At 39.6% G+C, this 11,857-nt stretch overlaps 1 protein-coding gene across 2 annotated transcripts in view; it reads right to left on the reverse strand.

Moving 5' to 3' along the window:
- Positions 1-21: 21 nt before the first annotated feature.
- unc13d (unc-13 homolog D (C. elegans)) overlaps positions 22-11,857 on the reverse strand; it is a 16,120-nt gene continuing 4,284 nt past the window's right edge. Inside the window, exons 9-35 of one of the 2 annotated variants that reach the window (XM_058062056.2) lie at positions 11,451-11,631; positions 11,338-11,382; positions 11,185-11,256; positions 10,978-11,047; positions 10,415-10,519; positions 10,180-10,272; positions 10,009-10,109; positions 9,213-9,330; positions 8,987-9,108; positions 8,720-8,810; positions 8,598-8,654; positions 8,066-8,163; positions 7,941-7,992; positions 7,743-7,873; positions 7,533-7,650; positions 7,290-7,442; positions 6,081-6,176; positions 4,896-5,102; positions 4,345-4,419; positions 4,194-4,273; positions 4,014-4,128; positions 3,146-3,217; positions 2,991-3,074; positions 2,791-2,911; positions 1,803-1,926; positions 1,501-1,724; positions 22-700 (exon numbers count right to left, since the gene is read on the reverse strand). In XM_058062056.2, coding sequence (XP_057918039.2) covers positions 588-700; positions 1,501-1,724; positions 1,803-1,926; positions 2,791-2,911; positions 2,991-3,074; positions 3,146-3,217; positions 4,014-4,128; positions 4,194-4,273; positions 4,345-4,419; positions 4,896-5,102; positions 6,081-6,176; positions 7,290-7,442; positions 7,533-7,650; positions 7,743-7,873; positions 7,941-7,992; positions 8,066-8,163; positions 8,598-8,654; positions 8,720-8,810; positions 8,987-9,108; positions 9,213-9,330; positions 10,009-10,109; positions 10,180-10,272; positions 10,415-10,519; positions 10,978-11,047; positions 11,185-11,256; positions 11,338-11,382; positions 11,451-11,631 — 2,918 coding nt within the window. In that variant the 3' untranslated portion in view covers positions 22-587. Of the gene's footprint in view, positions 701-1,500; positions 1,725-1,802; positions 1,927-2,790; positions 2,912-2,990; positions 3,075-3,145; positions 3,218-4,013; positions 4,129-4,193; positions 4,274-4,344; positions 4,420-4,895; positions 5,103-6,080; positions 6,177-7,289; positions 7,443-7,532; positions 7,651-7,742; positions 7,874-7,940; positions 7,993-8,065; positions 8,164-8,597; positions 8,655-8,719; positions 8,811-8,986; positions 9,109-9,212; positions 9,331-10,008; positions 10,110-10,179; positions 10,273-10,414; positions 10,520-10,977; positions 11,048-11,184; positions 11,257-11,337; positions 11,383-11,450; positions 11,632-11,857 lie in introns of those variants that run through there. The other variant, XM_058062058.2, reaches the window with a different exon arrangement.

Genomic DNA, 11,857 nt, shown 5'->3' on the forward strand with positions numbered 1-11,857 from the left:
TTTAGAATCATGACAGAAGTGTAAATGGATTTACGACTTCAACATATTTATTGTTTAACATAATCACAAGTCTTAGTAGTCTTCAGGTATGATGTAACACACGTTAAAGGGCATATTTAGTTCCATCCTTGTTATTAATTGTATATCGCTATAGCCAAAGGGGGCCAACATACGAGGTAGCGCTCATCTAGGTTGATCAAGTGTATTGTAAGATTTGGAATGAACTCTACAACATTGCAGCCTCTTAAAAGCACTCAGGTAGAAACATGAAGAGGAAAGCATATGAACACAATCAAGGTAAAAATATACTCAGTGGACTTGGTGTAGTCTTTTAAACCACCCTTTTCAGTGGAACTGTCGCAATTGTACACAATTTCATTTTCTTTTCTTCATACCTGCCATCTTTAGCATCTTTAGTACAGCTTTGTCTGACATTGTACTTTATTTACGTCATCTTTTGCACTGATTAGACAAAACAAGTGGACCGGACAGAGACAACCTATCCTACTCCACTGTTTCCAAATCAGTTTTTTTTGGTACAGATCATTAAAGCAAATTGTATATTTTTGGAAGAAAAGGTGTGAACGTTATGCTTGACTTCCCTCCTTGGATTGTTTCTCTCTTTGGCGCCGTTTCTTCACAAACGCTTGTGTTTCACGTTCGCTTTTCCTGGACTCCAGTAAGCTCAGGATGTTGTCTTCTGGACGAGGCACACATAAACAGATGTTTACAGCACAAATATATGTATATGCTACGATGCATTATTTCTCCTGACAATAACAGCATTTTAAGTAAGAAGTAATACAAAGTGGGCATGCATGCTAACAAAATAAGTATTTATAGTATTTATGTACTATGTGACCTATCATGGGTTTAGCGTCATTCAAAATGAATAGGTTTCGTCCTTTTAAGAACAGTTGGATAAATAATGATTAAATAATTTTTTTTGTTGCATGTTTGTCACACTCAAATGTTTCAGAGCATCAAAATGTAAACAAAACATTGTCAAACCCTCCACGTTAAAACATAACTTAGCACACCTGAGTTGAATCTCTTGAGCCGCAGCCAGGCCTGATTACTGCTGCACCTGGTCTCAAGAAAACACTTAAAATACGACAAAGTAAAGTAGATCAAAACATCCTCAAAAGCTAGACATCATTCTGAGAGCTAAAGAACCTCAGGAAGAAATGAGAACATCGCATGAAAAAGAACATCACAGCAAGAGTAAAATATGGTGGTGGTAGTGTGATGGTATGGGGCTGTTTTGCTGCTTCATGACTTGGAAGACTTGCTGTGATAAATGCAAAAGGCTTCAAGTAGACTAATATTTACATTTACAGTTTGATGAGATGAAACATTTAAGTGTGACAAAAAAAAGAAACCAGGAGGGGGGGCAAATAGAAATATTTTGTTATTATGAAGTACAATATAATGGTTATTTACGGTATATTGTAAGTATCAATCGCATGATAAAAGGTGATTAATGCAAAGTGATGCTACCGTTGGGTTTTGGATGCATCAGGGGGAGGCGGATTTGGGCAGGGGGGGCATCCGGATGTGAGCCCAGGCTGTCTGTCTGTTCCTCTCCTCTTGCAACGCCAGGTATGTCTTTGAGGGACAGGAAGGCTTCACCCTCGAAGTCGTCTGCCACCAAGGTGTCGTGGTCCAGGACCGTCACCAGCAGGCACGCCCCTGGAGCCTGGCACTGATCCAGGCCCACCAGGCTGCCCCAGCACGGAGACATGTGAGTGGCAGCGGTGGAATTAAAGCAGCCTTGAATTGAATAGTTCGAGACGACTTACAACTCAAAGGCCTCATCAAAAAGTGGGTTTAGGTCGCAGCTCTTGATCCCAGTGCAACAAGGTTCTACCTGAGGGAAGGTGTGATAAGGCTCCAGACATAATTGCACATAGGGGTCACTTAAACCTGTGGAATGTACACAAACATGTCTTATGGCCTTGTAGTCTTTACCTAAAATTACCTTTTGTTTGATATTATTATCAAGTTGTTGGTAATGATATTCATCATAGTGCAATTTCATTTCACACTTTTTGTATGAATACTGGTGGGCTGGAAAAATTCTATCAACTTAAAAATGACTTAGAAAAATGTTTTTAAAATGTCACACATAAAAATAAAAAAGCTGAAAAAAAACAAACAAACAGAAATATTAAAATCATTATAATAAACAATTATTATTATTGTTTATGTAAAATTGTTTCTATAAGGTTTGTATTAAAAAAAACAAAAAAATAACATTGGCTTAAAAGTGTCAAAAAATGACTTAAAATGTAAAATAAAAATAAAAATACAAAAATGAAAATTATATAAATGAACATGTTTAAAAACTGTAAGAAATAATAAAATATAAATCAATTATTATTGTTTCTATGATGTTTGTATTAAAAAAACAAAAAATAACATTGGCTTAAATAAGTGTCAAAAATGACTTAAAATGTAAAAAAAATTAAAAAATAAAAATACAAAAATGAAAATTAGATAAATAAACATGTATAAAAAACTGTAAGAAATAATAAAATATAAATCAATTGATATTATTATTGTTTATGTAAAATTGTTTCTATAATGTTTGTATTAAAAACAAAAAAATAACATTGGCTTAAATAAGTGTCAAAAAATGACTTAAAATGTTAAAAAAAAAAAAAATAATAAAAATACGAAAATGAAAATTATATAAATAAACGTGTATAAAAAACTGTAAGAAATAATAAAATATAAATCAATAAATGTGTCAAAAATAATCCAAATAAATAGTCCTGTGTGGCTCACCATTGGAGTCCATGGGTAGAAGGCTGACGGCGTTCAGCACTTCCACTCGGAGCCTTTGGTCGGATCTCCGATAGGAAGTGAGTAGGGTGACGGCGCCATATTTCTCAACGCCAACCACTCTCTGCAGAGACAGAAACGCACTGAAAACATTCAGATGACGTTCCTCCAAACCGAAGCTCTCGGACACGCAGCGAGCTCACCTGCTCCCAGATTTTTCCTTCCAGGAACTTCTCCACAAGCTGGCGGCTGCTCAGCGAATGGTGCGCCAGGTAGGCTTTGAGCATCTGGAGCCGATAGAAAGGTCAGAATGGTTTTATGGTAGTTGGATGGAAGTGTTGCCTCGAGGATAGCTCACCTTGTACTCTTCAGAATGGAGCATCTTCAATGGAAGTCCGTTACCTTCACCATGGAAACACTGCTCTAGGCACTGGAATGAACAGCAGCGGCCATCTTGAAAAACCTCAAGTCAAATTGAATCCTTATTTGGATTCAGCCAAGGTCCAAGCCACAGTAGCTATAATGCTTTTCACACACGATGTAACAGCTTTTGTGATGCTAATAGCTAATGCTAACTAAATGCTAATAAAAAAAAAAAATGATATCAGAAAGGCAGGAAGTGAACAAATGTAACTGTTACTGATTGTAAAAGTACCAGATGGAGGGGTAGGATTTAATAAGCTTTGCTTCTTCCTACTCCTTTTGGACATGTGGAACTGTGAACTGATTATGGGATGCACTCAATTGTAATCTGATGCATGTTAAACCATTACCATTACCATTCATTCATCTTCTACCGCTTATCCTCACGAGGGTCGCGGGGGGTGCTGGAGCCTATCCCAGCCAATCACAGGGCACATATAGACAAACAACCATTCACACTCACATTCATACCTATGGACAATTTGGAGTCGCTAATTAACCTAGCATGTTTTTGGAATGTGGGAGGAAACCGGAGTACCCGGAGAAAACCCACGCATGCACGGGGAGAACATGCAAACTCCACACAGAGATAGCTGTGTGGAGTGGAATGGAGTGGAACAAAGGGTGGAATTGAACCCTGGTCTGCGCGCTAACCACTCGACTGCCGTGCAGCCCCATTAACATTACCTTATAATTAATTTTGCTAATGCTAATGGAGTTTTTTTTTGTACAGCATTCATCCTAACACAGATACAGCTTATCAAAAGTAGAAGTAGATTTCTAGTTGCTTAGACAGCACCGACCTGAAGTATGTAGACCAGCCTTTGACAGAACACCATCAGCCCTTCCTGCTGCACATGCTCATTAGCCATCTGGTGGAGCACCTTCACCGAGGTGTTCCATAAAGGAGTGAGGAGACTGCATGTGGGAGACACGGGATCAGACGCCATTTCGGCCAACGCTATTCTTTTCGGGTTCTTCACCTGTTGAAGTTCTCTTGAACCAGATTTTCATTCATGTAATGCAGCTCTTGTTCCAGGTAGCGCATGAGAGGACCTGCAGCCTGAATGACATGTGAAGAAACAAAGTGTGACGCACATGTTGGACCTGTGAGACACAATAGTGGACACGTACGTCTTCTGTGGATTTGGACGGAATCCTCCACCTGCTTGTCATGCCTCTGACATGGGTTTCGATGTCCGTGTTCAACTGGAAAAACATGGGGTGAATAAAGTCATTGGGGAAATAGGAAATCATGTAGAACATGTGCCAAAATATTAACAAAAATACATTTTATAGAAAGTAATTATGACATTAAATGCCCCAAAAAGTGCAATAATTATAAATGGCATATGGAGGTTATTCCCCCGAATACTTTTTTCTTCAGTAGTCTATCACATTGTTGGCACTTGCAACTTTCTTTGGCCCCATGGTGGGTTATGTAGCAGTAAAAAAAATTGTTTGGGCAATGGACTCCACATGACGATACAAACTATGGAAACCCAAAGTGTACAAAAAACAGGCTCAATTTTGGTGAACAATTTCAAAAATCGAGATATTTACAAAAAAGGTAACGAAACAAGTACTAACTTCACTAAACCACATTAAATAAAAGCCATTTTTACAAAAGTAAAAATGAAAATACGAGGAGAAAAAGGAAGTTACACAGCGCTTCCTCGACGCACCTTTTTACCCAGCGTGTCCAAAGCCGAGCGGATCTCTCGATCCAGGATGCCCTGAGCTTGCTGCACCTGCGATGGCAGCGTGTTCTGGAACTGATTCTCCCCGATGACGTGACTGGTGCGCTCTCTAAGCCCCGCCCAGTTCAACTGCGTGGGAAGTCGCGCCAGGACAGACCGCAAGTATTCAAGGTCGTTCACCACCACACACAGCTAAAGAAGAAGAAGAAGAGCAGAAATAGAGTAGATAGTTTTTATGGTTACAGAACATACTGCAGTGATGAATCCAGCAGAGGTCGCTATCTCACAAGTAAGCTGACTCAACATTTTCCAGCAGGAAGATGCTATGACGAGATGTGATGCTGTGTGACTGAATGTTTACAGTGTTCATGACTCCACCATAAGAAATACACCGGGCCAAAATGGCCTGCATGGCAGAGTTCCAAGACCAAAACCACTCCTGAACAAAAATAACATTAAAGGCTTTTTGCCAGAAAACATCTTGATGATATCATAGTCCTTTGGGAAAATACTCTATGGTCTGATGATGCCAAAAAGGCAGGTGTGTGTCCCATTACATCTGGCGTAAAAGTAACTCCACATTTCAGAAAAAGAACATCATACCAACAGTAAAATACGGTGGTGGTAGTGTGATGGTCTGGGGCTGTTTTGCTGCTTCATGACTTGGAAGACTTGCTGTGATAAATGGAACCATGAATTCTGCAGTTTGTTAAAAATCCTGAGGGAGAACCACCGACCACCTGCTGGTGAACACAAGCCGCAATGAACTTGGGTTCTGCAGCAAGTCCACCTCTGAATGGCTGAAGAAAAACCAAATCAAGATTTTGGAGTGAACTAGTCAAAGTCCTATTGAGATGCGGTGGCATGACCTTCAAAAAGCAGTAAAATACGGTGGTGGTAGTGTGATGGTCTGGGGCTGTTTTGCTGCTTCAGGACCAGGAAGACTTGCTGTGATAAATGGAACCATGAATTCTGCTGTCTACTAAAAATCCTGATGTAGAATGTCCGCTCATCTGTTGGTGACCTCAAGATGAAACCACCTTGGGTTCTGCAGCAGAATCCAACATGTTGAATTGTGCCTACATAATGCGTGTGGATATTCTCAAACAACCATGTCATTTCCTTCATGTTAGTTGTTAACTGAAACAAATAAACCATAGCATATCATACCATATTGATTGCACTTCCATGGTCTGAGTTCTCTGACAGAATCCTGACCCGGTCCTTCAGACTATGACAGTAGGTCACCACGATCTTACACACATCCTGTACACACAGAGAGGAAAGACACCATAAACCTTTACAGTCCCGATTTACAAGTTACCGAGTTACCGTAGGTTAGGAGTTAAAAATGACTTAGTGAGTTACTCTAAACATTGGCAGCACAGTTAACTCTTTCAATACCAATGACATATTTCTCCGTTTTTATCAACTCAAACTCCCAAGCACCTTTCTCCTTTCTAAATCAAACTACGGAATGGATTGAGTAAGGAAATCAAACAATGCACAACGATGAGCCAATTCAAGAAACAATACAAGCAGTTGATGTTTGCTAAATACAAGGATGAAGAGTCTTGAACCAGTCATGATGTGCTATATATATCACTATATTGACACTTACTATGGTACACATTATGTCATTGGATGCGCATATCACCTCCTACTTCGGTACGATTATTAAAACAGAAAAAAAAAACCTTAAACTGTATTATGGAAAGCAGGAAGTGAACAAATTTAACAGTTACTGATTGTAAAAGTACCAGATGGAGGGGTAGGATTTAATAAGCTTTGTTTCTTGCTACTCCTTTTGGACATGTGGAACTGTGAACTGATTATGGGATGCACTCAATTGTAATCTGATGCATGTTCAAATGAAATAAAACCATTACCATAAATACCTTGAATTCCCAACAAGGATGATTTGTTATGAAAAATGTTATGAAAAAACGAGGATGAAATTTTTTTTATAAAAATTTTTGTCATACATTGAACATTTTTTTATGAAAAAACGAGGATGAAATTTTTTTAAATAAAAAATGCTGTCATACATTGAAAAAAAATGTTATGAAAAAACGAGGATGAAATTTTTTTAAATAAAAAATGTTGTCATACATTGAAAAAAAAATTATGAAAAAACGAGGATGAAAGAAAATTATAAAAAAATGTTGTCATACATTGAAAAAAAATTCATACAAAATGTTGTCATACATTGTCATACAAGTATGAGTGCTTATTTTGGTCCCAATTTTAAATTGTGTCGATGATAACATAACACCACAACTCGGGATATTAGTTTAGAACTATTTGTAGTAGTTATGGTTTTGTAGATACTGCATATACAATGCATCCTAAATCATTCAAATGTAAAGGATACTGTACCTCAGTGATTTTGACCATTAGCATGAACGCCTCCTCGGGGTCGGGCCAGGACATCTGTTTCCACAGGTCACACACGGGTTGGATGCATGCCACCAGGTCCACTGCTGAGGAGCTATGCTTAATGGGCACTGCCCCACACTGCAGGGGCTGGAGCTGAGAGTCATATTTACCATGATGCAGCGCTCTGTAAAAATGTCCAAGTACCGTACATACAGGCAATGTAAGAAAAAACACGACTGGTACCTGGTCCACCTTGACAGCCCGCTCCACTCTGTCCATGGTGGTGATAAACACCTGGTTGAGCCAGTAAGGCTGAGCCTCTCTGAAGTTCTCATGAAAGTTTGTGAGCTTGAGTAGACCCCTGAACACAACACGTGTTTACATTCAATCCACAGTAATATATCATTAAAGTGGGAAGCTGTTGTATTGAGGTTGAAAGCTGGGATGTCTGACCTTTTCTGCAAGAAGGCCTTGTCCTTCTGGATGGCTTGCAAGCTCAGGTAAACAGGAAACAAGCTGTTGGCAAGACTCTGATCAGTCTGACCTTCCAGCAGCGATAAGGTTTCTCTGACCTCAGTAGCAAGCTGTGGCGATATCGTCAATGAGGTGACGTGAAAATGAAATTAATGATCGGCTCCCCGTCCCTCTTACCAGGGAATCAAACTTCTTGTAGACTTCTGTGAAAACGTCCACTTGCACTGCGCTGTATGATTACAAAAAACACCACAGTTTGGTATCAACTATATTCCAACGCATAATATCCAACTTCAATTTACCTCACAAATATTCGATTCCAGACATCCTTGTTGAGTTTTATGTCATCCCGCACCTCCTCAATCAACCTGGAGAGGGCGCTCAAGATCTCTGACAAATCCTGTGCATGAAACGAGCAATAAAAAAAAATGATGGGGACACCTCTGGTGCATTAGCACAAGCTAGCATAACAGTCTGACTCAGTGTTATCTTACTTAGAACACAAACCTCATCACACAGCAACACTCGAAATGTATATGTCTGGCAAATATATAAACATATATTTACATATATGTACCAATATAATTTGAAATGACAAAAAAATAAGTTTCCCATATTGCAGTGTGTCTAAGCAATGCATTCATCGGCGCGCTGCAATGACGTCAGCCTCCCTCTGGACTACTCTGGCTCCTTCAGGTGGACAGAGGCAGCATTGTGTACTTCTGAGGTACGCCTTTTGAGTGTTAAGCTGTTGTGTGATGAGTTTAGTGTTGCTTGTAAGATGATGCAGATACACAATAAATTACATCCACCATAAAAAAATGTTGTGTTTACCTTAGTCATTGGCTGATGCAAACCCTTTTTGTTGGTAAACCACTCCTGTGTACCCGTCTGTTAATAAAGGACAACCCATAATATTACCGTTCCATGTTAATGACATCATTATCACCACCGACCTGTATGGCATCAGTGACCTCCTCCTGGAGCTCAAACTCAGCTGGATTCATTTTCCGGAAAGCCTGCGTCTTGCAGATTTGAACTAAGATTCTGTCAAAATGAAATGAATCACATGAAAATTCACAGCATAAACAATTATCAGACCCCCCACCCCCCACCCCCCACCCTTGGTGGAAAAAGCTTGGACACCATTGCCATGACATAACAACACACGAGAAAAGTGAAGAAGTGTGAATACTTTCTGTATGCAGTAATATGTGTAGTACCTTAGCAGTGTGTGTAACTTTGGAGTAGCACTTGGTGTTGGGGAGAACACATCTCTGTATTTTGACACTAAATAGAGTCCATATTTCAGGAAACCATGAAGAGAGTCTCCGAGTTCTCGTTTCTGCAGTGCAATCAATCCAACAATCACTTTCACATTGTGACAACAAATTTATAACAATACATTCATTAAAAAATTATATCGAATATGCTAAGTAGTTCCGCTACCTGTTGGTGTGGTAGCTCCTGTTGATGCCAGTGGTACTCCACACTAGTGAGCTGCTGTAACAGCAAAGATGAGTCCACCTCCAAGCTTTGGTACAGCTTACTGTAAGCCACCCACTTCCTGCAATGAGCACGCAATGTTTACCAACAACAATTAAGTCTCGGTGAGGAATAACGAATGAAAAACAAAGGATCTTTTCCGAGAAGGCTCCCACGACAGACTTTTTTCGACATGTTAACGCAATTCAACATGTCCGAAAAGGAGTAGGAATAAGCCCAATTTACTCCGCCTTATTTGTTTACTGTAAATGTTCACATGTTATCAGTGTAATCAGTGTTAAAAATAAATAGTAAATAAAAAAAATACAGAATATGAATTGATAGGTAAATACAAAAGTAAAAACATAACAGAAACTTTGTATAATGAAGGGAAGAAAAATTTGTTCTCAAAGAGAACAACATACTAACACACGACATACCTGTATATCAACTACTACTACTACTACTACTACTACTGCTTGGCCGATAAACAGCTAACCGGTAAATGCAACACATACCAAAATTGTATATGCAAGTGCCCGCAAGGTATGCTGGGTAGTCTAGTGGCAACAACAATATGAGCTATGAACAATAAGACACTGAATATCACAAGTGTGTTAACGTCCATCCTTGGTTACTTCCCTGACGACCTCCTCAACATATTTTCCAATCAAAAATGTGACAACGTTGGAAGAAAGAGTACCACAAGCTACCCAGCATGCCTTGAGGCAGGACTAAATGGCTGTCACAGAGTGCTTACGCCAAATCCTGGAGAAAAGGTGAGAGGTCATTCTGCGTAGCGTAATGCTCCAGTAGAGTCAGTGCCTCGCCACGCATTTCCCCTTTCCACGTAGCACAACTCTACCAGCAATGGAGGCAGATGTTGGAGTTAAATGTAACTCATTGAAAAATGACGAGAAAGTACTTTTACCTCTTGTTTGGAAATGTAAGACAGGACAAACTGTTGCAGGATCCCACAATAGTTGACGTAAGCGTTCCGACCTGCGCTTAGTGTCCCGTCTCTCTGTCAGTCACATGATACATATTTCTCTCAAAATCATCACATGAATGACTTATTTTTGGTCATATTTGAACTCCAATAAATCCTTGAAGCCTATAATATTGTGGTTCTACTTCTGAGTACTTTTTCCATGCATGCGTTTCACCTCTTTATGGATTAACTTGAGGTTCAGGTGACATTGTCCGCGGTCTGGGTACGTCTCTGTTCTGGGCTCCAGCCTGTACCAGTTGTCTTCAGTACAGTGGAGGTCCTAAAATGATGGGAAACCTCTGGTACATTAGCACAAGCTAACATAAGTCTGACTCAGTGTCATCTTACTAAGAACACAAAACTCATCACACAGCAACATATATTTACATACGTATATCAATAAACCATAAACATATATAATTTGAAATGCCAAAAAAACAAGTAGTGCACTGTGTCTGAGCAATACATTCATTGGTGCGCTGCAATGACATCAGCCTCCCTCTTGACTCTCTCAGGTGGACAGAGGCAGCATTGTGTTCTTCTGAGGTACACGTTTTTGAGTGTTAAGCTGCTGTGTGATGAGTTTAGTGTTGGTTGTAAGACGATGCAGAACAGTGCTACACTACTGGGCTCCAAGTCTGTACCAGTTGTCTTCAGTACAGTGAAGTGAGATTATGGATCATTTTAAAAACTGTAATAATACAACAAAAATCACATGGAAAATACACATTTTTGTACCTGGAGTTTAATGACAATTTTCCCCAAAAAGTCATCTGTTCCTTTCTCCTTTTTGGCCTCCTTGATCATTCTGAATGAGCACATGAAAAGCATGTGTAATTTACTTAAGTGCGGTGTCGGCTGGCCCATTAGGCAATATATAAATATAAGGCATTGAGTTTGACCAGTGCTGGTTCAGTGTAAGTAGAGCAAAATAAAGCACGTCACCTTCTTAAACTAGTAAAGTTGGTTTTGAACTCCTCAAGTTTCTGAGTGAGCGATACCTCCTCATCCTTATCCCTGGAACAACACCAATAGCATGAGGTGAGTGCGATTTGAAAGCACTTAACAGCAGAGTTACGGATGGAAGTTTTTTCTTACCACATCTCAAGGTGGAAGCTGGCATCCGCCACGTCTTCAAACTCCCTGAAGGCAAAACGTGATTACATAAAGCCTGACATTTTGAAGCATTCGTACACTACGTTCATGCTCACAGTATAAAGGTTTCGTTCCAAATGGGGTTGAGAGTTTGCTTCTTTATGTGTGTTTGGTAAATCTTATCATCGGACACGGCATCCTTGACCACATATTTAGAGGCTTTGGATCTGGATCGACGTGTGCGGCTCTCTTTTTCGTCTTCCAGGATGGTCAGCAAGCAGTAGGGGTCACTGAAACCTGGCCAACAAGACAAAAATATTGCCTTTCAGCATTATGAACTGTATTATGAGATTTCTTGAAAACAATTAAAGTGAAATAGGCTCTTCATCAGCTGATCAAACGTTTAAGACCAAAAACTCTCCAAACCACAACAAAACAATGTCTCATGTTCCAAATGTTTTTGTCTGACTCCCCATTCCTGCTTTGCATATTGGAGCTCTTCTTAAAACCATAACCATAACAA

Source organism: Doryrhamphus excisus, linkage group LG2 (genome assembly GCF_037039965.1).
Source record: "Doryrhamphus excisus strain RoL-2023G ecotype Guam linkage group LG2, RoL_Dexc_Guam_v1.1, whole genome shotgun sequence".
Classification (NCBI taxonomy): domain Eukaryota; kingdom Metazoa; phylum Chordata; class Actinopteri; order Syngnathiformes; family Syngnathidae; genus Doryrhamphus; species Doryrhamphus excisus.